Source organism: Balearica regulorum, chromosome 10 (genome assembly GCF_011004875.1).
Source record: "Balearica regulorum gibbericeps isolate bBalReg1 chromosome 10, bBalReg1.pri, whole genome shotgun sequence".
NCBI classification, from domain to species: Eukaryota; Metazoa; Chordata; class Aves; order Gruiformes; family Gruidae; genus Balearica; species Balearica regulorum.
Window position 1 is genome coordinate 15,986,111 of NC_046193.1, and position 24,126 is coordinate 16,010,236.

Below are 24,126 nucleotides of genomic sequence, written 5' to 3' on the forward strand. Positions count from 1 at the left end.
ATTTTTAATTTCACAGCACCAAGGTGGAAGCCAGGGGCGGCGGTCAGGGATCCCCCTGTCCCCAGATCCTTCCAGACTGTTAGTCCAACTCCAGGCAATTGCTACATAATTGTGCTGTGTGCCTCTGTATAAACAATGACGATCACATTGGAGTTTATTTCATTTCAAGCAGAAGGTGCACTGTGATTTTTGGTTCTGAGAAGTCAATACAGGGAAACACAGAATAACTTAGGAAATTATACCATTCTTCAGTAAGAGAGTCAGGCAGTTCACCTATTATTTCCTTACAGGGAAAAAAAATAACCTAGCAATTTCCTGAGGAATACTGTTTAAAATTTAAAGTGTTTGGCTGATATGCATTAAAAAGACTATGCTAAGAATATGGAAAGTGCATTATAGATGACTGAAGTAATGCCATTTTTATATTTATCTTTCTTTTGACCTCCTGTGAACTTGAGAAAAAGTTTCTCTTCCAGAATCTTAAAAAAGAGAAATTCTCTAATGCACATTCAAGACAAATTGAGTTCAGATCGAGACAAGCATTTACCCAGAGTGCTTCATGTTTTGAGGCTTATCCATTCGCACGGCAAGCTTGATCTTCAGGTCTTGATCCGGGCAGTTTTTGGAAACAGTCATTTTGTGCCACTCCGATTGCTTTGGGCTATTGGGAGTAGGGTGGAGAACAACCTGCAAGCATCAAAATCAACAATGTTAATGGGAAAAATTATTCACAAAATGGGTTTTAATGGGGAACAAAAGCACATCAGATGAGCTACTTTTGTCCTAAAAGTCAGTCTGGAAGTTTCTATTCACATCAGTGAGGATGGCTTTTTCTTGCTTTTTTAAAGTACAGCTTATTATTTTGAGATTAGTTCATATATTCTTTGGCTCCTCCATCTACCGTGCCACTGTTCATGGGATTCTGCAGAACAGAACTGCATTATCAGTTCCCATCATTTAAGGAAAGACCATGATAAACGAACTTGCAACTGTCCAAGTAAATCAATCTAGAAGTGATGGTGGACCAATACGATTAGCAAACCAGCAACAAGATTTTTGCTGAAGTTGCCCACTGCAGTCGCCCACTTTCAGACTCATACAGGTTGGTCAATCTCCAGCCTTCCTGACATTTCCCATGTGAGGTGTGCTGTTTCAAGGGCTCAGAAAGCTCTGCCTAAAATGGTTCATCTGTTGCTACTATCAGGCTGCGGGGGAGCTGGCTTGATGTTTTGCTTACTGTTAGACTGGATGCAGTAGGGGACATTTTAGGTAAGCTGGTGTGTTTGCACTATGACAGCAGATAAAATCCGCATCCCATGTCATGACATCAGTGGCTGTGGGACTCTCTGCTGCAATTTCATGCAGCGAGGAAATGATGGGACGGTCTCCAGCTGGGGTCAATCAGCACAGCGCTGACGACTGCAGTGGAGCTGTGCAGATGAACACCAATGGCAGTGCTTGGATCATCAAAGAAACTGAAAGGCTCCAAGAGGCGAATAATCTTTCCTGATCATAGCTGTGCTTGTCCCACTCACTCATTAGCCCTACGAAGCAGAGCAGCTCCCTCAGACAGCGAACCACAGAGTGTTCTCCCAGAACTACACCACAGCCACCATCTTCTCCTGGTGTTTCCCTATGTGTCCTTTGAGGTGGTTTAACCCTCTTCCCTCCCATGCCCATTCCTCTTCCGATGCTTTCACTATCAGAGATGACTTTGCCCGGCATCAATTCATTCAAGTCTCCACTATCCTGTAGTGAGAAATTCCTTTAAATCCGTTAACCTTTACGCAAGCAAATTATTTTACAAACGGCAGCATTCACCCTCGTTATTTGCTGTGCTTCTATGGTTCATTCCTTGCTCACGCTTAGTCTGTGCTCCTGCCAAACTCCAGCCCAGACTATAATCTTGTATTCCTCTGCTCTTCAACTTTACTACTGAGTCAACAACCTAGGGGCTGTTTTCTGCCAAAATATCCTTGATGCTATTACCCTCTGATGAATGATTTTAAAATGATTTTTAAAATTATTTTATTGCCTCCTCCAAAGACTGAGGTTAACATCAATAGATTCTCGACTTCACCCTTATTCATCACGGTTATTCATGACTTCTTTTATTGAATTAGATTAATGCTTTCTCTGGTAGGAATCTGAAGCTGTTATTAGTTATGTAGATAACTGAGCAACACCAGTCTCTACTGCATCACTCTTGGAAAAAAACACACTTAAGCAAATTCTGAAGATGAGAAGCGAGTCCTCCATGAGGGGTGTTGTCAGAAACACGGATGGACCCAAACTCTGGGCAGCTTCCAAGGACCCACTGCAAGGCAGGTCACGCACTAAATCACATCTCTCAGTGAGGCAGCAGCGACTCAGGGTGTTTGGGATGCTTGTACTTTGATTTCTAACTCTTTTTCATCAAAAGGCGCATAAACATTGCTCAGTGTTGTTGTAATTCATGGCTCTTCCCCTCCTTGCTCTCAGTGGATGAAGTCTTGGCACGGCTGAAACCCATGGGAGCCTTGCCACCGGCTTCAATAGGGCCAGGATGTATTCCCATGCCTTCAGCTGCCCATCCAGCAGTTTAGGGCTTGGGAGCATTTTCCAGCTCTCCCTTCAATAAAAGTGGCGAAATGAGGAGTGCCGGCCGGTTGCCAATTTAACACTTGCAATAGAAAGTGGGCATTGTACATGCCTGGCAGAGCACAAAGCCGCTTCTCAAAGGGCAGCTGAGCATGGGTGTTTTTGTGTATAAAACCTGCTTCCCTCCTCTCTCCGTGCAGACAGGTTCGTGCCCATTCCAACAGCTAAACCAGGGGCTTAACAGGCTCCCGGTTTCATTATTTCATTAAAAAAGAAATCTTGATGCAGCCTGAGCAGACACGCGTCATCTCTCGGCTGCTCCGGGCACACCGAGCATCCCTTTGAAGTTCGGCCGACTGAAAGCACTCGTGGCCACGGGCCAGGGGAAATCACCGCCCGGCTCCCTGCGCTCGCCGCTGCTGGCCCACGTCCTGCAGACCGCAGAAGCTCAGAGCTGAGGGATGGCTTCCCACTGGACCGGGAATTAAAGTGCATTGGCGGGGCTGGCTCATCAGCGTTTCAGGGCAAGAGGGGTTGCTTTGGGGCCTGACATCTTTCTCAGAACAACATGCACAACTAATTGCTTCCCGAGACCCGCAAAGTCAGCACCGCTCATGGCTGCCAGTGGAAACAAGACTTACAAAGCAAGTGGGTCTACAGAGAGTGTAACCACTCAGGGGAAAAAGCCCTGAATGGCATCACGGCCGGCTGGGTGAAAAGCTCTGCTCAGCATGCTGCAGCGGATAAAGACAGGAACGCCGGGCTGTTTGAAGAATGAGGTTTTGAAAATAATCCTGAAAATAGTATGATGTTGTGTGGCAAAGCAGCTGTAGGTCTTCGGCTGGAGTACTGCAGCCTGTTGGGGTCACCCCCGTCGTGAAAAAAGCAACAGGACAGGGAGAAAGGAAGGGTGAAGGTGTGGATGAGGAAAGTCTGAAGGGGTTGTGACTCTCTTTTACAAGATGATTGAGACAAGAAAAGAAGGGGTAACTTTGCATTTCTCTCTCTCAAGTGCAAGAACAAAGGATGTTACATGAATGTGAAAACATAAATAAGTAAAATGAACATAAATTATATGAGAAAAAAAAAATCACATGCAGCGCTCTCCACCATAAAGATATAAATTAAATCAACAGCTCACTAGGACCTGAAAGAACATTTGGCACTTGTATGAATAGGATGACTACAAAACCATGTTAATTAGGAAAAACTGTTTTACAGACACAGCCATGAAGTTAGCAAGAAACATCGTAAGAGGTTAGTCCGTGATTGTAAACACCACACTTGGTGTGCCACAGGACCAGTGGCTTTCTTGGCCATGCCAGGGCAGAGAGCAAGGTGTGCTGCAGAGCCAGGCAGACAGAGCCCAGGCTGCTCCTGGAGATAGCTCAGGCCACGCTGAGCCGTGACGTGGGAGATGCCAAGCCTGTGTGTACGGCACAGTTCCCTGAAATGGTTTTCATGGGGTCTTCACCATGCTGATCTCACACCCCTGAGGAGCTGAGGAAGGCATGGCAGGGAGTTTGCTGCCGCTTATGCCTGAGGCCAACGTAAATTTTAGAGCTGCAAAAAATCCATAGAGACTAACTGAAGTGTCCCAAAGACACAGAAAAGTGCCGTCCACAGATATTCTGAAGCTGTGGGCTGCAGCGATGGAAGGCCACTGGTCCCAGGGAGCTGGTTTAGGGACCCCAGGTGAGGGGCAGAGATGGGGTGGGAAGGTCGGCTCTGTGGCCAGTACCAGGGGAATCCAAGATCTTTACTATTAACATCATTGATGGGAACAATTTCATTCCCCAGCCCCACTGAAGCCACCAGTTCAGCCACAATCCCCAGGGGAAGCCAGGATTTCAAGCCCTTTGCAGCGAGTACCGCAGTCAGTGCTTTCAAATGCTCAAACCATGCACCGCCTGCTCAGCAGATATGAAAGCAGCTTAACACTCTCTTGCCAAACTTAAATCCCCTCTTTTTCCTTCAGCATAATCCCCTTTTCTGCCTCAGGAATGTCCATTTCCGTAAGCAACTTCTAAGGCTTTCCGGACTGCCAATATCGCACACAAGATCTTCTGCCTTTGCTGAGTGCAGGCACAGCCAGCTGAAATGCTGCCATTAAAAACTCACAACAAAGACAGCATGCGAGATGCGCTCCTTTCCAGCAGTGGAGAGCTTGCTTTTTTTCCCTCTCCTGAAGCTTGGCAAAAAAGCAGAGCATGTTGTGCTCCAAAGATATTTCCGTACAGGAGAGATTTCTCTCGAAAAGCAGGGCCAGAAGGAAACATTATTAAACTCAAAATCTCCTTACCCTCCCAAGCTCTTTGTCCTCCAGAGCCAGCACCCCCGTGCTCTCCGTGAACAGCTTCACCTTCACTGCAGGAAGTGCGTGTGTTGTCGTGAAGTCTCCTTGGGTGCCCCAGCTGTGAAAATAAGGACAGAGAGATGTTCAGCGGTGCTACACCTTGGGTGTGCAATGGTTAACCAAAAAATGTGCTGTCTGGCACAAGCCAAAGTTGCTGGGCTGAGTGACAAGGGCATTAATTATCTTCTTAGGGAAATGTGGGACAGATGTTTGGAAAAAACATGATGGTTCTTTGGGGAAAAAAGAGAGTATTTGGGAGCAGCACAAAACCAAAATTAAGAGAACTTTTTTATTTAGAAAGAACAATGCATCTTCTGCACCAACAGCCTGTATAGTCACAACAGAATTGTCCTCCAAATCCAGAGGATTGAGGACATCTGCACCTAGGACATCTGTAATCACTCATGCCTCTGCTCTTCTCTTGGCTAATTAACCTCTCCTTTCCAGGTTGATAGTGAAGTTTGCTTTCTCTGAAGAAACCCCAATTTAGCCTGGGTCCTCTTCTGAGTCCCAGCCCAGCCCAGCCCAGGTTTAAGTTCAAGCCATTACATCTAGAGTAATCCTAGTTTGCTGGGACTGCAGAGCAGGACACCAGCTCCTTGGGGATGGGACGGCAGTGGCCAGAAGGCAGCGACCTCTCCAACTACGCAATGAACCAAGACCACCGTCTACTATTTGTACTTCATGAGTCATCCCCCGGCTGGTCCTGTGGCTTGGAAAGCAGCTCTATGGTGGCTGAATGACCCTCAGTATGAGAAACTCCCTCTAGAATGCAAGTTTCTAGATGACATCTGCAAGCTCCTGCAACCACAACTGCATGAGTGTGCAGAGAACTCGTTTCAAGCGGCACCTGCAGGCACAGGGTCCCAGCCACAGTCTGCCGACATCTATGGCCAAAATTGCCATTTTAAGTCTTACAAGGGGAGCCCATCCCGCAGCTGACCTGAGCGTGGGAACTGCAGCAGCCCTGCAGCCCACCAGAGGAGATCTGGTGATGGGCCTGACCTTGTTGCCCTAGAGGTTTCCTCTCTCGACCTGGACGCTTGGGGAAGCTTTGAGGATGGAGCTCCAGTTTGGCCACAGCCCATTGCACTTTGTTTCAGGGACTTTCCTCCTGGGTCTTGTTCCTGTCCCAGCGAGCAGCATGCTGCAGCTGGCGACATCCATGAGGAGTCACCTGAGCTGTGCTGGCGAGCATCCTCACGGGATTCTTAAAGATACATGGACCTTACACAGCAGTCAGCTTTCATTTGGAGAGATCGTAGGGAAAATAAACCTGTGAAACACCAAGTCTGTTCAATATCCTAATGGCCACGGCTTTTCAAATAGGCTCATGAAGAGCCTCCACAAGTGGTGCCACTCACAACGACACATCAAATCACTCACCTGTGCTAAGGTTTTTAAGATACAGGAAAACGCTCCCCTCTGGCAAAGCAGCACAGACTGAAGAGGGTCATGGAACAAACCTTAAGTGGAACTTGAACTAATGCCTATTTGCAAGCTTTAAACAATTTTGAAAGTAGCAGAGAAGAGAATAGAAAAATACACCTTCTACGCAAAGGGGTAAAAAGTCATGGTGCTTTTATGTTTAAGACTTCACAGCTGTGTTTCAAGCTGTGTTTCTACAGTTTAGAAAATTCAAAAATTATTAAAATAAAGCCAGAGAGTAACTTCCTGACAGAGCTAAGCAAAGCACTCTTAAAACAAAGAACAGCTCAGCCAAAGATGAAGAGCAGAGGAGGACTGGGGAAGAGTGCATCACTGCAAGGAGGATGCTCCCGAGCATCTTACCATGCAGAGGTCCAACGTGAAACTAGCAGATAAGAGTTGCTCTTTTCTCTTTTTCTTTCTTTTTCTCTTTATCTTTCTCCTTGTTTTTTTTCACAATTCATTGTGAGTTAGATTTCTACATTGTTCCTGGAGACCCTGAAAATTCATCACACTTCCAACCTCATGCAAAGTGTACAAGCAAGCTTGAAGAATAATCACAGACAAGGTGCTTTTTGTAAACTAGAAGAAACCAGGAACGTGCCATGAGCAACACCTCTGAGTCATGTGATGGAACACACACTGCAAGTCTAAAACACTAAAATACTGCAAGTCAGACAAGAGATTATACCGTATCTCACTAATCACTTCTATTCACCCTCACGCTATTCATAACACTTTCTCATTTTACACTGCATTCAAACTAGATCCTCTACTGAAGAAAGGCAATTCCCTTGAAATGACCAGGAAAAGGCTCAGATGACATGTGGTCCAGCGACTAGACGTTCTTCAAACATAAATACCAAACAGCAGGTTTTGCATTTGGAAAGTTATTGGGAAAAATAACTTACATCATCCTGTGCACAAGGAGTATGGGTTTACGCTTTGCTCTCCACTGAGCAAATCTTGTCCAACCGAGCTTAGCACATGAGCGTGTTCAGCGCAGAACTGATTAACGAACTCAGGTTCTTCATCAGCTTTGCCCTGAAGTTTTCTCTCCTGCTGTAACTGTTCCACATGTATCATCTTTTATGATGATGCATCAAACTGCCACCAGTGTCAAGGAACAGAGACTTGGCATAAATTATCTACAGTACTACAGGTCCAGTCAGATCCCCAGTACTACATCTTTTTCATGTGTGATCCATCCGCTACCTAATAAATGTTTTAAACATAAGAACCAAGAAAAAAATCCTTATTTTCTAATTCCAGCTTCAGGTCACAGGTTATGTTTTGTCTCTTAAAAGACCGCATTGTCATCAGCAGGGAAAGTAGGAAGATAATCTTGCTTTGGGTAAGACACAAAAGTAAGAAATTATCCAACCTTACACTTTGTATTTTGACAGCATCTGCTTTATAGAACTCATATCTCTGTTTACTATTAAAAAGCTCTTATTTGCTGAAGCATTCCCAGACCATATGTTATCAACAAATGTTACTAACCAAATACAAACAGTAATTTTCATTAGGTTTCCTTCATGAGAACAACATCAACCACAAAGGGAATAAATGTTTCAAATGACAGTAAACATACATAGCAAACCCTTGACAACACTGTGATGCTTACATATTCATACCCACAAAAGCCCTGAAAAGATCCACGCCAACAAATAGAGACCCTCAGAAGTTGGGTTTTGTGCAGGTTGAAGCCTGCGGTGATGTCATTAGTTGCCATAGTGATGCTCAGCATAAGGCCATAATTCATGTCACTGAAACATCATTTGTATTCAATCTAAGTATGCAGTTTATCTGTGCTGTGTATTAAACTATTGTTCAGAAATTTAGCTCTGGACAGTAGTTAGGTATTAGGATCTTCTGAGGGACTAACAATGTAATGGCTTCATTTCTGTATTTAATAATTAAGCAAGTTATCACTGCAGGAGTTTATTTGTTGGGAAACTGCCTTAGGACCCATTCTGGACAAATCTTCTCATGAAGTAGCCATGCTATCTTGTCCCCATATCACGGAGCTCATGCTGATGCTTCGAAGCAATAATACATCTGCACATGAGGACAAATAATGTCATTCTGGCCAAAAGGATACAGAGACAGAGACAGATAGATAGACAGACAGACAAACGCCACGGGAAAGTAGTACACAAGCAGAAAAATTCTGACAGTACTTTCTCAGTTAGGACCATATCAACTATCTGAATCCTACCTGAAACCCTCAGCCCAGCATTTCTTATTGCCCACTGTATCCCAAAGCCTGGAGCTGACCAAGAAATGCTGCCGTGCATAAGGACTTTGCTAGAATTACCACCCTACTTACAGCATCTCTGCTGTTCTAGTGGTTTCACTAGGATCTACTTGTGTCTCCAGGGTTTCTAGTTTGGCATCAAACTTAGGGTGAGTAGCTAAACTCTTCTGGCTGAAAAGAGCCAGAGGATGAGGTATGCCTCAGGTACTAACTTAATAAATGTTGGCCCTTGTTCTACCTTATACAAGCAAAATAAGTAGATCACTTTGTGTCTACAGATTCACCCAGAGGTGCCATCACAGTTACTAACCAAACAGCTTAAAGTGCTGAGATTTTTTTTCTGAATGAAACATAACATGACACATGTCCAGAGTGGACAACAAGGGACAAAGATCAGCTTTGTCCCCCACTACCTCCATGGGCTCATCTAACACGGAGCACTTGAAGGATGGGCTGACCTGTCTGATTTCAGGAGCATTTGGGAGCTCTCGCAGGCACTGCCCTTACTGGCACACGGAGGGAAAGTGATGCCATTGCCCATGCAGGTGCCAGGCTGCTCGGACCAAGCTGCTGTCAGCTGTTTCAAGCAACATGCTGGTGATCTTCTGGCAAACCTTCAGGTTCAGCCCTTCCCAACTTATGGACAAAACATGTAAAACCACCTAGGCTCCTCACCTTGCTGCTGCACCAAGTTTTTACCCTTTCCCTGTATAAAGTCACTGCAGAAACAACTGTCTTCATCCTATGGATGTAAAGTGCTTTATATCCTGATCTTTGGCTGTAGCCTCTGAGTGCTACGAAAATGCAGACATGGAAATTATAAAGCTAAATTACTACTTAGTAAAAACTACTTAGTAAACATAGACAAACGGACAAAATCATTCAAACACCACAACACTGCTATGTTACAGTGTGTGATTAAAAAAATACTTGGGATATGAATAAAGCTTGAGCAAAACCCTGCAAGGGTCCTTGTCCTGACTGCACTTATGTATCGCATAAAACCAGGCAGCAGGGTCTCTGGCTCCAGCGGCTTTTCTCTACGATATCCCACTTACGGGGCCTAATCCACGATTTTCTCAGCTGTCCTTGAGAGACATTGACTTAGTCATTTCTATTGAATGTGTAAGTTCCTGTAAAGGAAATTCTAGCACCTACGACCTTCCCAAAAGTGAACATACATGTTAATACCAGGAGAATGCATTAAATTCTTTCATTCATGTACTGGTCTCCAGCAAGTCTGCTTAGTCCCCACCTAATTTCAAACAGTAACCCTCCTTCCATCATTGCTCTTATAACCTGATGTGGTCAGAACATTGATGCCTGTGATTTCTATAAATAATGAACAAACACAACTGAATTATATTGCCGGGCCATGAATCAGCCCTGCTAACCAGCTCGGCCTGTCAGTAGGCTAACACCGGAGCAGCTGGAGAGTGATGTGCTTTCGACAGGGTTGACATTTAAACGTGATCTATGACTGGTTCTCATGGGCTTCAAAACTGCCAGAGGACACCTTTCCTCCCTCTTCAGATATATTTATTTAAATGGGTTTGCTTGCCAGCTTGCATGGAATAAATGTGAAAAAAATCAGAAAATGGAAGTAAAAATGTGTATTAAAGGAGAGCTACGCTCTTCCCTTGGTGGGTTCCCTCCAGGTGTGTATTACGCTCAACATACACAGTGGAATCCCGGGACGCAGCACTTCTCTGCGGGAGATGCTGCCCTTCTGCCTCGTTCCCACAAGTTCACTGCTTAAGTAAAAAAGTGTTGCAGAATAATATTCCTGCATGTTGGCTAGATTTGCACTAGTCTATTTAGCCACCTGCTCAGTATCATTTTTCAAATGTAACTGAATCAGCAGCAACGCCTGTCCCCTCCCAGGCCCGGAGCACGTCCTTGGGGATGCAGAACGCGGCGTGCAGCTGTCTCCATCCCCGCAGGGGCACAGCCACCTAAACCAACACCCAGTGCCGTCCACCTCCCCACAGCAGCCAGCTGGCTGCGTACAGAGGCAGGGAGGCCCATGTGAAAGGCTTTCAATATCTGTGGCCATGTCTGGGACAAAACGTGCAAGGCCAGCTTAACCTCACTTGCTGTCCTCTGCTGCCAGAATGGGATCTGGTGAGAACGCAACGACCGGCCGGTCCAGCCGCTTCCCTCACGCGCTGCCGGTGCAGGCAGCAAAGGGTTGTGCTTCATGCACTTCTCTTCATCCACATCCCTAACCTCTTCTCTCCTGGCACCCACACCAGCGTGTCTGTGTCCCTCCTGGTCTATCTGTATTTGGTCTCCAAAGCGAGCTGTCCAGGGAAGGAAGCTCAAGAGGGTGGCACAGACAGCAGTCTGATAGACGCTGCCTTTTTTTGAGGAAACACATGTCAGCAAAATCACCTTTTGCTGGGTCACTGCTTCACCTTTAATCCAGCCCTGGTTTCTCGGCTAAACGCAGTGCCCAGCCGTGGTGCCTGCTGGAGCTGGATCCCGCTCTGAGGATGGAGACGTCCGATCCCGCTTCATCGCTGGGAGACTGAAATGCTACGTACAGTCTTGATTTAGTTCTTCCAGAAATCCTGCCTAAGAAATGATGGTTTTCTTTCTTCAGCCCACTCTTTGTGTCCCAGAAGAGACCTTTCCAGGCAACAGCCTTAAATCTTGGGCCATAAATCATGTATGCCCAAAGCTCGAGCACTGGGAAAAACAAAGATAGAGAAGCAGCACACCAGGCACTGCGCTAACCTACCTTCATGCAGCTGATGGAGTAGTACATCTTTTCCTCTAATGTAATGCTAAAGTGTGTTTCTTTTTTACATATTTCCAGAGCTACACGCAAGGAAGAAAATACACAGCTTTTAAATGCATTTAACAGTTAACTGTATGTGAAGAAGCATGCAGGAAAGCTTTTTGTTATATTCTCTAACGCTTTACACATACCAGCCATTCAAAAACATGAAACAGAAACCAAAATTATGGTTATTAGCGGTCTTTCTGATCTTCCTTTGCCCATACTGCGAGGCTGCAGTTCGTTATAACAGAGCGCACAGACTTATTCAGCTCAACAGCAAAACCTGATGCAGGGACAGCATTAATTCCACCGGGATGAAAATAGTCGTTTCATTTCCAGAAACAGGTATTTGTGAACTTCTGGGAACGACATAAATGAGACAATGCTGCCCACGTGCTGAGCCCTTCACAAGCAGGTGGTGGGAGAGCAGACAGCTCGCTCCTCTTTGGGATCAGCGCTGGTGAGACTGGCAGGGGATGTGACAGCACGGATGTGACCACGACGCGTGGCAGAGGCAGGTGCTCGCACCTGCACCAGCTGGGTCACAAAGCAGTAATAAAAAGAAGTAGGGCATCCCAAAGCCTTCGGGGAAAATATGTATTTTTTGCAACCCTCATGAGTAATGGTGATGGATAATAGGTTTTTGGTTTGTGTCTTTGGGATTTGAAAAACCCCGAAGGCAATAGAAGAATTCAGGCTTTTTTTTCAGGCTCTCCAAGAAAACCCACAGGCTGGGTCACACAGCTGGAGACCTGCGGGGTTTCAGGGGGAGCATGCCACAAACCATAGCCCGTTTGGGGATGCTGGGTTGGGAACCCTTACAAACTGGTTTGTGACTTACTGCGGTAGGACTACAAACCTCGCTTGAGGTCAGCTGAGTTCTTCTAAGAGACATAACCCAGTGGATGACACACCATCTCAAGAGATATCATTACTGAGAGATAAAAAATAATTTAGTCAGAATGAAAATAAGGTGCTGAGTAAAGACACCAAAGGGGAAAGCGTGTGCTGTCTGCTCTGCAGCGTTCAGCGAGCGCATAACGCTGTGGATGAAGCATGAGAGGTGTTGGTTCCTCCTCCCCGCAGCAGCCATCCCCTGCTAAAACAGCAAGTCATTTAATCTATTCAGTGGTTTTTGTGGGACTGAGTTTGGAATTCACACACCACAGAGGGCCTCAAATGTAACTATGACTCCGAGGAAAGGATTTGAGCAGGAGAGGATGCTGAGACACGAGACCGATCGAAACTGTGGAAAACCACAAATGTAGGGGACTGTACTACCATATACGTGTGCCTGTGGCACTTGCCTTGGGCTCCTGCTATTGTAATATGGAGAGATCAAATTAATAGTCAATGGAGTTAGACCTTAATTTGCTTCATCCCAATTTAGAGGCAGCAAGCAGATGAAATGAAGCCTGCCCTAAAAGCGATCCTGCCTTTCCACTGCTAAAGAGGGGTGCTGGAGGTGACTGCTGCAGATCTGAAATGAAAATCTCAAAGAATATATATAGATGCAGAGAATATTCTATGGTTCTGCTCGTGTGAAAACGTCCTGGACTAGGAAATACAATTCAGGTGCTAGGAAAGGTACCTTTCCACTCTGCCTGGAGAAATGGATTGAGAACGGTTTGTATCCGTAGCACGGCTTGATTCCCAAGAGCTGCTGAGCCTCCTCTGGGATTCCTCCCATGGTAAAAGTTTGATGTGTTTACTCACCTTCAGAACAGGATAACCAAAGCGATCAGACACAGATTGACAACGCAGCCTATTTTTGTTCACGTTTGTTTCCTCTCCTCCCTTTCTGCTGACAGAACAGCCTTTCAGTCCCATCCCCTCGGAAGAAGCTGAGCTGAAGTAGGAGTGACAGCGCAAACAGATTTGATTCCTCCTAGACTTTCCTGCGCAGACTTTATAACGACAGTAAAACCTGCTTCCACCGATGCAGCTGCTGTGTAGGTGACCGAAAGTCAGCATCCCCGCACGCGTTGGCCGGCAGCGGTGGCTGTACCTGCCTTCCCCTGGAGCTACGCAATGCCGAGCGAGGCCATGTCTGCACAGAGCACGGACGAGATAACCCAGGGGCCCTCTCAGGGAATCCATGGCTTCCTGTGATGTCCTAATTCCTGCCGAGCATTTAATACTCCCTCTGCCAAAAAAAGCATAAGCAGCAATTCTTTTGCTTATGAGAAGGGGGCTCATTTACTCAAAAACACCACTGCAGAAAGCACTATGGTGTTATCCAAAAGGTGAGCAGAGACAGCACAGCCCTAAGGACCGGCCTCCTCCTAGCAGCAGCTAAGGATTTCTTCCAACCTGCAGCATTTCACGGACTGTCCATTTTTTGTTCCCACAGCTCAGAGACACATGTAGGTGTCATGCGTGGAGACACCATCTTGCTTAACATCATGTAGCCAGCAGTACCAGACAGCTGATAAAAGGCACCATCTCTCTCTCCAGGAGCTGCAACTCCCACATCCTCAAATTGGCTACGGCAACGCTACAACTGCCGGCTGAGAGAAACATGTCTAGGAGAGCATCACATCTGCGTCTGAGTGTGCAAGGTGCAGAAGGAATAGGGTAAAGCTGACGGAGACTGCAGCAAAGCAAAGCCTGTGAAGGTCTGCTCTTGATCTGCTTGTGGCTCACAACCAGTCCCTGCAGACCCCGTTCCTGTGCCAGCACCGTGTCACTCGGCTGCCAGGGCACCGCAGCCAAGAGTTGCTGCTGAGGCCGACAGCACAGCTTTAGGAACCCAAAAAAGGATGATCTTGGCTAAATAGAAAATGCAGAGCCTGATTTCTGTTTCCTGAGCGTAGCTGATGCACAGGAGAAGTGTTACGGGGAAGCCGTAAGAAGGGACGGGAGGTGGATTTAATCCCATAATAGCTATTTATGGCCACAAGATGGCATTCCTGCCCCAGAGATGTCCCTCTGCCATGCCTGCTCCAGCCCAGCCTCACCTCCCCTGCCCAGCACCACACGCCTCCCGGGCTTGGGCTTGGCTGCAGAAATCCCGCGGCTGGTTTGGATGAGAATTTATGGCAATGCTATTCACCACAATCTTCGGGGTATTAACAGGGAAAATAAGTAGCATGATTACTTAGCGTGATTCAAATGATGACTGCTTTTCAAATGCCCTGTGCTCTCGCTTAATACTATGATATTACAATTAGAGGAGAAAAGCTCAGCAGGAATAAATGGAAATGTAAGCCCAGCAACCTTTAACTGGGAGGTCTGAACTGAAAGAATAATTGCTTTTACAAGGGCTGCCTACTGTATGCACTTTATCAGTATATCTGCTTTGGATAGAGCATGACAGGGAGTTTCATTCATGAAATGGGTCTGTGAGCATTTACTACCCGTGGTTGTTACCACTTCTTGTATAAGGTGACTGCAATGGCACACACATGCTAACCAAAGTTTCCTTTGGCCAAAGATACTCCAGCGAACCAGCCACAGAGCTGCTCATTTCACAGAACAATTATTTAATTGAGATGTGGTTCATAATTTCTATCAAATCTTACCACCCTGTAACGACAGCAGCGCACAGCCCCCTTTAAGCGCTTTCACACGTAGTGCTGCCGTTCACTGGGAGACCTAGCTCCTTCACAAAGGCAACAGGCCTCTCTACCTTCATTTCACAAAAGGGACAACTAAAATGTTGAGCAATCCCTGTCAAGGTTGGCCTTCCCAAGAAACCATTCCCTCTTCCAGAGCTCTGGCCAGGCAGGAGTAGGCACAGTACCAATTCTTTAAAGCATGCTATCTCCCTACGCTACTTTGCAACCAGCAATAGCACTAGTACCCCTCATTAAATAATAATGTGCACTACTTGTACACAGCACGTAATAAATAAACCAACAACTGGGCACTGTTCACATGTCTTATCCCCAGCCTTTCCCTTGGCAAGTGATGTGCAGAACTTGCACTAAGGTATGGCTTAATTTTTTTAAAAACACCAGCCATGGGTGTTAAACAAGAACACTGAATGTATCCTAGGACTTCTGTTTTGCACTCCTCCTCTTAATTTAGCACTGCTTCGGATCATTGAATCCCAGTCTCATTTCAATGTCCTTTTGGTCTTTACTATCCCATCTTAAGGTTGCATGCATAGGAGTGATGAAGCAGACGGGTGTCGATGAAAATCGCCTTAGGCATCATCACACCTTCTGGAATACTTAAATTTGAATGTATGCGTTATCACAGGAATACATAATTCACAAGTGCATAGGAACACTTAAGAAAGTAGACAGCTGGCGAGAAGAGAGAGACATTCATCTGTGAAAGAGAAGGTGCATGAGCTCAACCCTTACTAGACACCAGAGAATCCATGTGAAAGAAATGCTATGTATGCTCTAAAGGTCAGGGAAAACAACCAGAGCTTGCACTTACTTGATACCAGAGAACCCAACTACAAGAGGTAAGTCTATAGAAACAAGCCTTCATTATTCTCCAACACAGTTTCTCATGTAACATTTACAGAACAGGAGAGAGGAGGGACCCGCACATGAGACCTTTGGGGGGTAGGACCATACCTGGGATGACCATCTGCAGTCCCAGCAGACTATTGCACTGCTGTCCAGGAGGCCACACCACGGCAGTGCAGCCATCTGAGTGACGCTTGGGGTAAGGGAATCCCTACGGGGCTTTGCCTTTATTCTGGGGAAAAACTCAGCTGCTTAATCTAAAGCAGATTTTTTTATAGAACCACTCCGGCTGAGCAGCTACAAGGAAGCATCAGAAGAGATTCTGAATTTCTAATTAACAAGGCCACTAAACCACTCGGGTGAAGACTTCCCATAATAGATCACACGCTTTCACCTGGGTAATAACTTTTTAGTGCATTTTTTGCTGTGCTTAATGACTTGTCTACAGCCTCCACTTTCAAAAATGGGAACGTCACAGCATAAATCTCAGGAGCATTATGGAAATACTACCATACACACAAAAGGGGATCTGAAGAGCAGGTCAGACCGAACTAACAGCAGAACCCTTCAGGTGCAAAGCTGTGCAGAGTCTCATCAGAAAACTGGCTCCTAGACACGCTAAACAGCTGTAAGTCAAGAAATCTTGAGTAGGGAATTCGGACACCTCTTTGTACCCTTCACAGAGGCTAAAAGCAACTCCCCTGAAGTTCCTGTCCCTGTCGTTGTCACCTCTTAGCGCAGCAGCAGCATGGGCTCAGAGCATCTGCACCATGTTTGTGCAGAGCAAAGCTGGAGATCTCTCCTGGAAGACTTTTCCCCAACAGATGCCTTGGGGCAGACTGAACCTCTGCTCAGACCCTCACCGCAGGGACGAGGTCTGTACCTCAGGAGCGATGGTGTCTAATGTCAGCTGTACCCAGGGCTCGGCCACCTACTTTGACACATTCATAAGGCTCCTGGAGGTTTCCTAAGGAAAAAGAGCTGTAAACATCTGCACAGCTGTGAAACAAAATCATGCAACTGGAAAGGCAAGCCTATCAGTCTGGGTAATTAAGACAGCTTATATTTAATGCTGAAGCCAACTAGAAAAGGGAGGAGAAAAAAAAAAAGGCAAAAAAAGCAGCTATCTCCTAAAATTTCCTTTTGCTTTGTTCTTTACTCAACATGATGAATTTTGCTTACACAGGGCTTAGCTAGGCACGCAAACCTAAATAAGAATGACTGCTTAAAACTGTGCAGCCACGCAGGTCTTCTGCCTGAGCTTTGCCATGGGGTGATACCTCCGCAAGACAGCAACAGCTCTGAGTGTAGCGTGGGTTCATTCCGGGAAGTCGAAGGCGGCTGATTCTCCTGCCCATGTGCAGAGCCCACGGGGCTCACCGCAGCCAGGACAGCAATGCCACAGGCCCTGGTCAGCCTCCGGGACTGCAGAACCACACGTGTCTGGAAGCGACCTACCAAGCACAGCACCAACGGCTGTACTGAGCGATACACAACGTGAATTATGGGCTAAACTCTGCTCCCACTCACATCAGTATAAACCCCTGCAGTTTAGTGGAGTTAGATTTGTTCTACAGGGTACAGAATATTTATTTGTAATTCATACACGCAAGCTCATCTCAAAAGGACCTTTCTCATTTTACCACAGGGAAGCGTTTACGGCACCTCCCAACTAACCGTGGCAGCAAAACACTGACTGCAACAAAATGCTCATATCATGCTCCTACTCTGTGCAAAGCCACTGTGCATCGCTTCAAATGCCAGGGCCCGAGGCAGGGGATTCCTGAATGAAAAGATCAGATTTTCCTCTTCTGCAAAGAGAGAGAGGGCATCCCTGCTCACCAGCCTCCCTTCCCTTTGCTGCTCAGTGCCCATCTCTCAGAGGGAGGTGGTCACTGAACGGTGCTGTGGAAGGATGCTGTGGAGTTCCTGTCCCTCTTCACGGTCAGACAGCGGGCTCTGATGGATGCAGCACACCAATTTGAAAATAAGACCCTAGCTGAGCAATAAGCTTGGAGGTTTGGTGTAGGGATCCGAACAAGGGCAGCCTGTCGCAGCAGAGATAAGCAGCTGAGCTGTCAGAGCACCTTGAAAGCAAATCAGGGAGCAGCATCAGGAACGAGCACAAAGAGAAAACAGAGTGCCCGTCTCCTAGTGCGGTGGCTAAGGGAACAGAGACAGAGAGGTTTAAAAGTTTACCAAAGACATTACTTTATCAAAAGTGAATTCCTGGAGAGGGCATGATGCACAAGCTCTTGGTCATGATAAACAATGTAAGAAATGACCTGTTGAGTGTCCTCTCTCCAGCACTGACTCAATAGCACATGCTTAAGAAAACTGCAGGGGGGGAAAAAAAAAAAGGCAACAAAGAGTGATCTTTTCTCCTTCAAAAATAATAAGCTCCATCCTCACCTCTTATAGTCTGAGCTACTGTATGACTCTGCACTAGTCCTGAAGAGGCAGCTCTGCAAGGGGGGATATATAACCTCCAAAGGAAGCCACTTCCAGAGTCAGAGGAGGAGCCCACACCTCCGTCCCTTCGTGGGCATGCCAAAATACCCAGCCAGGTTGGCCAGATTCTCTCCCAAAGGTTATTTACTGCTTTTAACCCAAATGGTTCAGCTGAGCACAACGCACCTGATTCTGCATGCTGAAATACAGCCAGGTGAATATACAGCATTTATTCACAAGGCACATAGGACTTGCTGTTGTTTGGGTCTCTTTGTTTTCTTTTGTTCTGCTCACATCAAAGGCGATATGAGACGATGAATCACTGGTACAGCCCATGAGCACTGCTACAAGCACAAGTCACACTTTAAATATATCCAGCAGCCTCTTTAGGGACCACAGGACAGGGGTGTTGTGGCTGGACCTTTTGTGCTATTCCCAGACCCCTCGGCAACCCTGTGTTTCAGGCCGTGCACACAGCAGCATTACTAACGCAACTCCTGGAAGGGCAGTGCCGGAGATGTGCTGAGCCACCTCACCCTCTCAGCTTTGAGAGAGCAGATGTCAGGCCAGCACGCAGGGAAGACGGGGCGGGGGGGTAAAACCCTCAAAGATCTGCAAGAATACAATTCCAGCATGAAAAGCAGTAAAATCCTGCTCGCACAGGGATTTGGGATATTTTGTAGAGGCATCTGCAAGTTGGGGCATAATACAAAGGCTTTTTCTTACACAACTTATTAAAAGCACTACTAATAATAAACTGCAAGCCCAATCTGAAATAACCCTTGCTATTTCAGGTCTGGCTTTCTCTAGAACTGTGCCATCCCCTGTACCAGCGCTGAGGCAGATAATCCTCACATGAAGGGATTGGGCTTCAAATGTCAGGAATCCAACATGGAGCCTAAGAAGAAAAAGACGACCAGTATTTACTGTTGTCCCACGAGCCACACTCCTTGCTCACAACTCATCTGATCACTTCGTACGTGTGGCTGCTAACGCTGCTGCTACCCTGCCTCTTTCAAGATCTACAGACAGGATTCAAGCTCCAAAGTCACTAAGATGCTTTTGAACATCTTATTCTCAAAACCTGCTGGGTTTGCACCAGGGAAGACAAAAGGTGAACCTCTCACACAACTAGACCGGTGCTTTTGGAAATCCTTCCCCGGCTGGGAAATTGCCTTTTTTTATTGGAGGTGCGTAGTCCTGGTTAGCACCCCTGAAGAGCAGCCACCGCCACCGGTGTGCTGTGGCCTGCATGTTTCAGCTGAGGGCTGGCATTTCAAGGACACGTGAGAATACAGTGAACAACTCCATGAGTCATTCTTAGGTGAAAAGATATCCTACAATGTCACTCTGAGGGTGGTGAGGCACTGGAACAGGTTGCCCAGAGAAGCTGTGGATGCCCCATCCCTGGAAGTGTTCCAGGCCAGGTTGGATGGGGCTTTGGGCAACCTGGGCTAGTGGAGGGTGTCCCTGCCCATGGCAGGGGGGTTGGAACTAGGTGGGCTTTAAGGTCCCTTCCAACCCAAACTGTTCTATGATACTATGACTCTCTAAGGTCATGTGGCCCCGTGACATTCTTCTTTCCACCTCCGCAGGACACAGGGCTGTCATAAAAAAGGGAAGTCTTCCAGTGAATCTTACTGTTCAAATGTAATTTTTTTGCTCTGACGCATATGAGAAATTTAGTCTTTTGTAGCTTGTAGAGCCTCCAGACAATGGCAAAACTGAATTTCAGGCAGTTTGAAGAGTTAAATATGAGAAAATACTGCCTGTTTCCAGAACTGTATTCACTGCTGCTTCTGAGTACAGGCACTTAATCTGCATTTCTATTTTTTGAGCCTATAAAAGATATAAAAGGTTTTTTAAGATACAGAAGTTTTGGGATGTACAGGGGTAACCTGCCTCAGTATTTACACTTTCATAGTGCCGAGGCTCAAAATCCCCGCAGTGTGCTCCCCACCCCCTGGCCAGGCAGCGTCCCCTGCCAAAGCACACAAATGCGGGGACGCCTGGGGAGCGAGCTGCCCTCGAGAGCAGTACAGCATGCTTTTGCTCATCCAGTTCCTTTATCAATGAGTGTCTTGTTTATGACAAAAAGTATACAATAAACACCATGTGAACGACCTCGGTGAGAGTGACATTGGCACCTAAAGAGACACTCCAGAAGGCTGTTTTGGCTGACCACAAATCTTCTGTCTGCAAGGCAGCGTAGCTCAGAAATGCACCAAAGATTTTTCTGAGCGGTTTCTCTCACTGCCCTCATCACCGGAGTACCTGAGGGCCTTCAAGTCTTGTTCTAAGCAACATGACAAACATGTCACATCTGGTTCATTCTCTTCTTCCTTCTCTTCTGAAGAGGAGAATCTAAGTGCAGTAAATTGCTTTCATAGGGCTTTGGTTTCCCCGCCTGGGCTGTTGTGTCTGGGAGAAGAAGCACGGTGAAAGAAGCACTTCTAATGCACAGAAGAAAAAAGGACAAGCTTTCTGTGATGGTCTCTGGTTTCTGTGCAAGGTTATTTTAGAGCCTCAGCTTGGGTGGTGTTTGGTTTTGGAAGTAAAAAGTCCGAGGACTCTCAAGGAACGCAACTGTCAAACCTTCTCCCCACCTAAGGCATTTCCATACGCATTAACCCAAGTGATGGAGCAACCCAGAGGACTTCAGGTCCGACCCACACCTTTATGGGAAGCCAGTGCAGAGAGAGGATGAGTGTGATGGACTTGCATAACTCGTGTCACGCCGCAGCATTCAGCGCTGGCTGAATTTTCCTGAGGGCTGATGGCTTCATGCCCAGACACTGTACATTTCATTATGATAAAAAGACCCACTCAATTAAAGGGCTCACTCCCACAGCCCTTATTTTCAAAACAACACTTGTATAAATGGTCCTATGGCTGACGGCAAGAAGACTTGTGTAAGGAAGGACAGACCCTTTGAACAAAAGTGGGATGAACAGACCAAGCTAAACAAGCACATGTAACCCAGAAGTGTGCTTTTCAGTATGGGTAATAGTAATTTCCCCTAAATAGAGCACAACTTTCTCCACTGAAGCAATAAAAATACCTAAAATAATGACAACTGCAGGTTCTTATGGAAATTTTCTTCCAAGCACAGCTCTCCTACTTCCTTCTCTGAAGCAGATTTTGAAGCGTTTTGAAAAGTAAGCTAGGCTGCAGCACTTTCCCTGATTGGGAGTATTGTTTTTAAACCACTTACTGCAGATTCCTGCTTTTCCACTACGGCGCAGGGTGCAAGGCATCAGCAGTTTCTGTGCCTCAGCGGGAGGACAACCACCAAGGGAAGGCAGCCTGCCTTTGGCTCTGCTCTCCTCCTGCCTGCATCAGCTGGTCTTGAACTGGCTGCCTGCAGCGCTTGTGCACTCGCACGTAACGCAGATGGGTGGTCTTGGCGGTTTTTTCCATGAGCTTGGGAAGCTCCTGGTGAAACGCCACTGGGGACCCATCCCTCAGAGGGAATGGGATATGGGAACAGAGAGGGAATATCCCAAGAGCAGCCTCTCCTGCACTGCTCCCCACTGCTGGAGGAGGCTACGTTTCGCCTTGGCAATTCTCCACTGTGAGGATGCGCACTGAGAATTTCGTTTAACTGTGAAATCTCTGCAATAAACCAACCAGAGGAAAACTGCCTCAAATCCATACAGATAGTGTTTCAGGTTAACTAATCTCACAAATTGGAAAGGAAATAAGCCATTCATCACATTCTCCTTCCAAATTAACAGGGATCAATCACTACTACTAGGCTTATAGCAACATCTGGGTAAGACAAAAAGCCAAGTATGGGGCCAAGGCTGGGAATTTGGGGACCAGGTCAAAGAGGACAGAACAAAACTCTGCCCTTGAACTGCACCAGGCAGACTGACCATCAGATAAAGCTTTAACTGAGTGACTTGAAGCTTTTCCCAGGCTCCTCTCCCACCTCTGGCTGTGGCTGCCAGAGCACGTCCCCATCAGCTGTTGTCCTTTCTCCTAGGACCACCGAAACCCTGACAGTGAGGACAAGCTTATGTACCCACACCTGATTGCACCAGTTCAGATGGACACTCACACAAGTATTTATCTAAGCACACGCTTAACTGCATCCCTATTTAGCAAAGTACTTACGCATAGGTACAAATTTACATCTCTATGGCTACAAGAGACGTAAGCCTGTCATTAACACTTTTTTTTCCCCTCAGTCAGGGCTTATGTGCCATTCTTAGTTGCCGGACAACACTCTGCGTACATGGAAGACCACATTTCTCCTCTGCTTCTCAGAGTCCCCTCTGGCATCACCATGCAGGAGCCAGAGCTATCCAGAGTGACTCAGCAGCCCAGAGATGGGGCAGAGGAGAGCATGGTGGAGGGAGCAAAAGGCAAAGCAAGACTTACGTTGGCTTTGAGGCTTCAGCCTGGTCAGTCTGCAGTTTCTCCCCACCTTCGACTTCCATGGTACAGTATACAATACGGTTGGGGGCCAGCGACTTCAGACCCTGTACCTCCATGATGACAACCTGTGGGGCAAAAAAAAAGAGGAGCGTAAGAGGAGCAGCCTCTTTCAGATCTCGCTCTGGCTGCTGGGTCAGCCAGCACTGGGGTCCTCCATGTGTTGCTGGATGTTCATGGTGGCAGGTGGGCAGGGATGGTGGCACTGCCCAGGCTGAAGGGGAACCATGGCAGCCAGCGAGGTCTGTATGGAGACTGGGAGGTCTGTATGGAGACCAGGAGGCCTCCCTCTGACTGCACATGGGCTTGCTGAAACCCTTGGGTGTCCAGGGCTGTACCCAGCTTCAGGAGATGGGGCTCACAAACGTGATCCTGCCCCACCTACAAGTGCCTTAATATGTGAAATCCAGAAAGAAAGCACACAGCTACTCAGCTTGTGCCAAAAGTCTATTTTCAAGATGAATCACAGAATGGTTTGCGGTTGACCTTTGCAGATCATCTAGTCTAACCCCCCTGCTGTGGGCAGGGACATCTTTTACTAGACCAGGTAGCCCGAAGGCCCATCCAACCTGGCCTTGAACACTTCCAGGGATGGGGCATGTACAGCTTCTCTGGGCAACCTGTTCCAGTGCCTCACCACCCTCATCATAAAGAATTCCTTCCTTATATTCAATCTAAATCTACCCTCTTTCAGTTTAAAACTGTTGCCCCTTGTCCTGTCACTATAGGCCCTGGTAAAAAGTCTTTCTCCATCTTTCTTACCAAGAAATCACCATCTAAGTTTCTTGCAGGTAATTACCTTTTTAAAAAAAAAAGTGACTAATCCTATTAACCACATGCCTTAAACACTTCTACAAGAAACACTGTGGGAGTTTCTGTTCGTGTTTTATTACAGCTACCTAGGAAGTATATACACAGAGGTTTAAAATTCCTCTCCTCAGATCCTCTGATTTGTCCTTGAACTGAGGATCCTTGCCTGGCACACAGAACTCTGTAGATCCTCTGATGAGCACATATTTTCAGCAAAAGCTCTCTTGCAGCACAAGTTCCGTGCGCAGACCTGCCAGCTCCTGAAGTCAGTGTTTCACTGAGCTTCTGCTTCCTGCTGGATGGGGTTCAGCTGGAGCAAAGCGTTTGAGACATCCCGTTGTAAAGGCAAGTCCCTTTATGCATGGCTATACAAGCTGCACAGGCTTTTCCGACAGAGAGGTCTACTGCTTTGTGACAGTTCCTCGATCCTCCGTACGGGAACGCTTAGAAGTCAGGTGTTATTTGATGCTGCTGTTGAAGGCACTGTCTCCAGGTTCATAGCCCTATTTTTAAATAAGACTGAACTGAATGTTAAAAATCATAGACCCATAGAATGGTTTGGGTTGGAAGGGACCTTAAAGCCCACCTA

General features: G+C 46.7%; 1 protein-coding gene across 8 annotated transcripts in view; it reads right to left on the bottom strand.

The window, feature by feature from the left end:
* Nucleotides 1–24,126, bottom strand: part of CADPS (calcium dependent secretion activator) — a 220,138-nt gene that overhangs the window by 110,346 nt on the left and 85,666 nt on the right. For all 8 annotated transcript variants that reach the window (XM_075762315.1, XM_075762310.1, XM_075762314.1 and 5 more), the window contains exons 6-8: nt 22,674–22,795; nt 4,883–4,994; nt 548–687 (exon numbers count right to left, since the gene is read on the bottom strand). In XM_075762315.1, the coding sequence (XP_075618430.1) occupies nt 548–687; nt 4,883–4,994; nt 22,674–22,795 (374 nt within the window). The remainder of the gene's footprint in view (nt 1–547; nt 688–4,882; nt 4,995–22,673; nt 22,796–24,126) is intronic.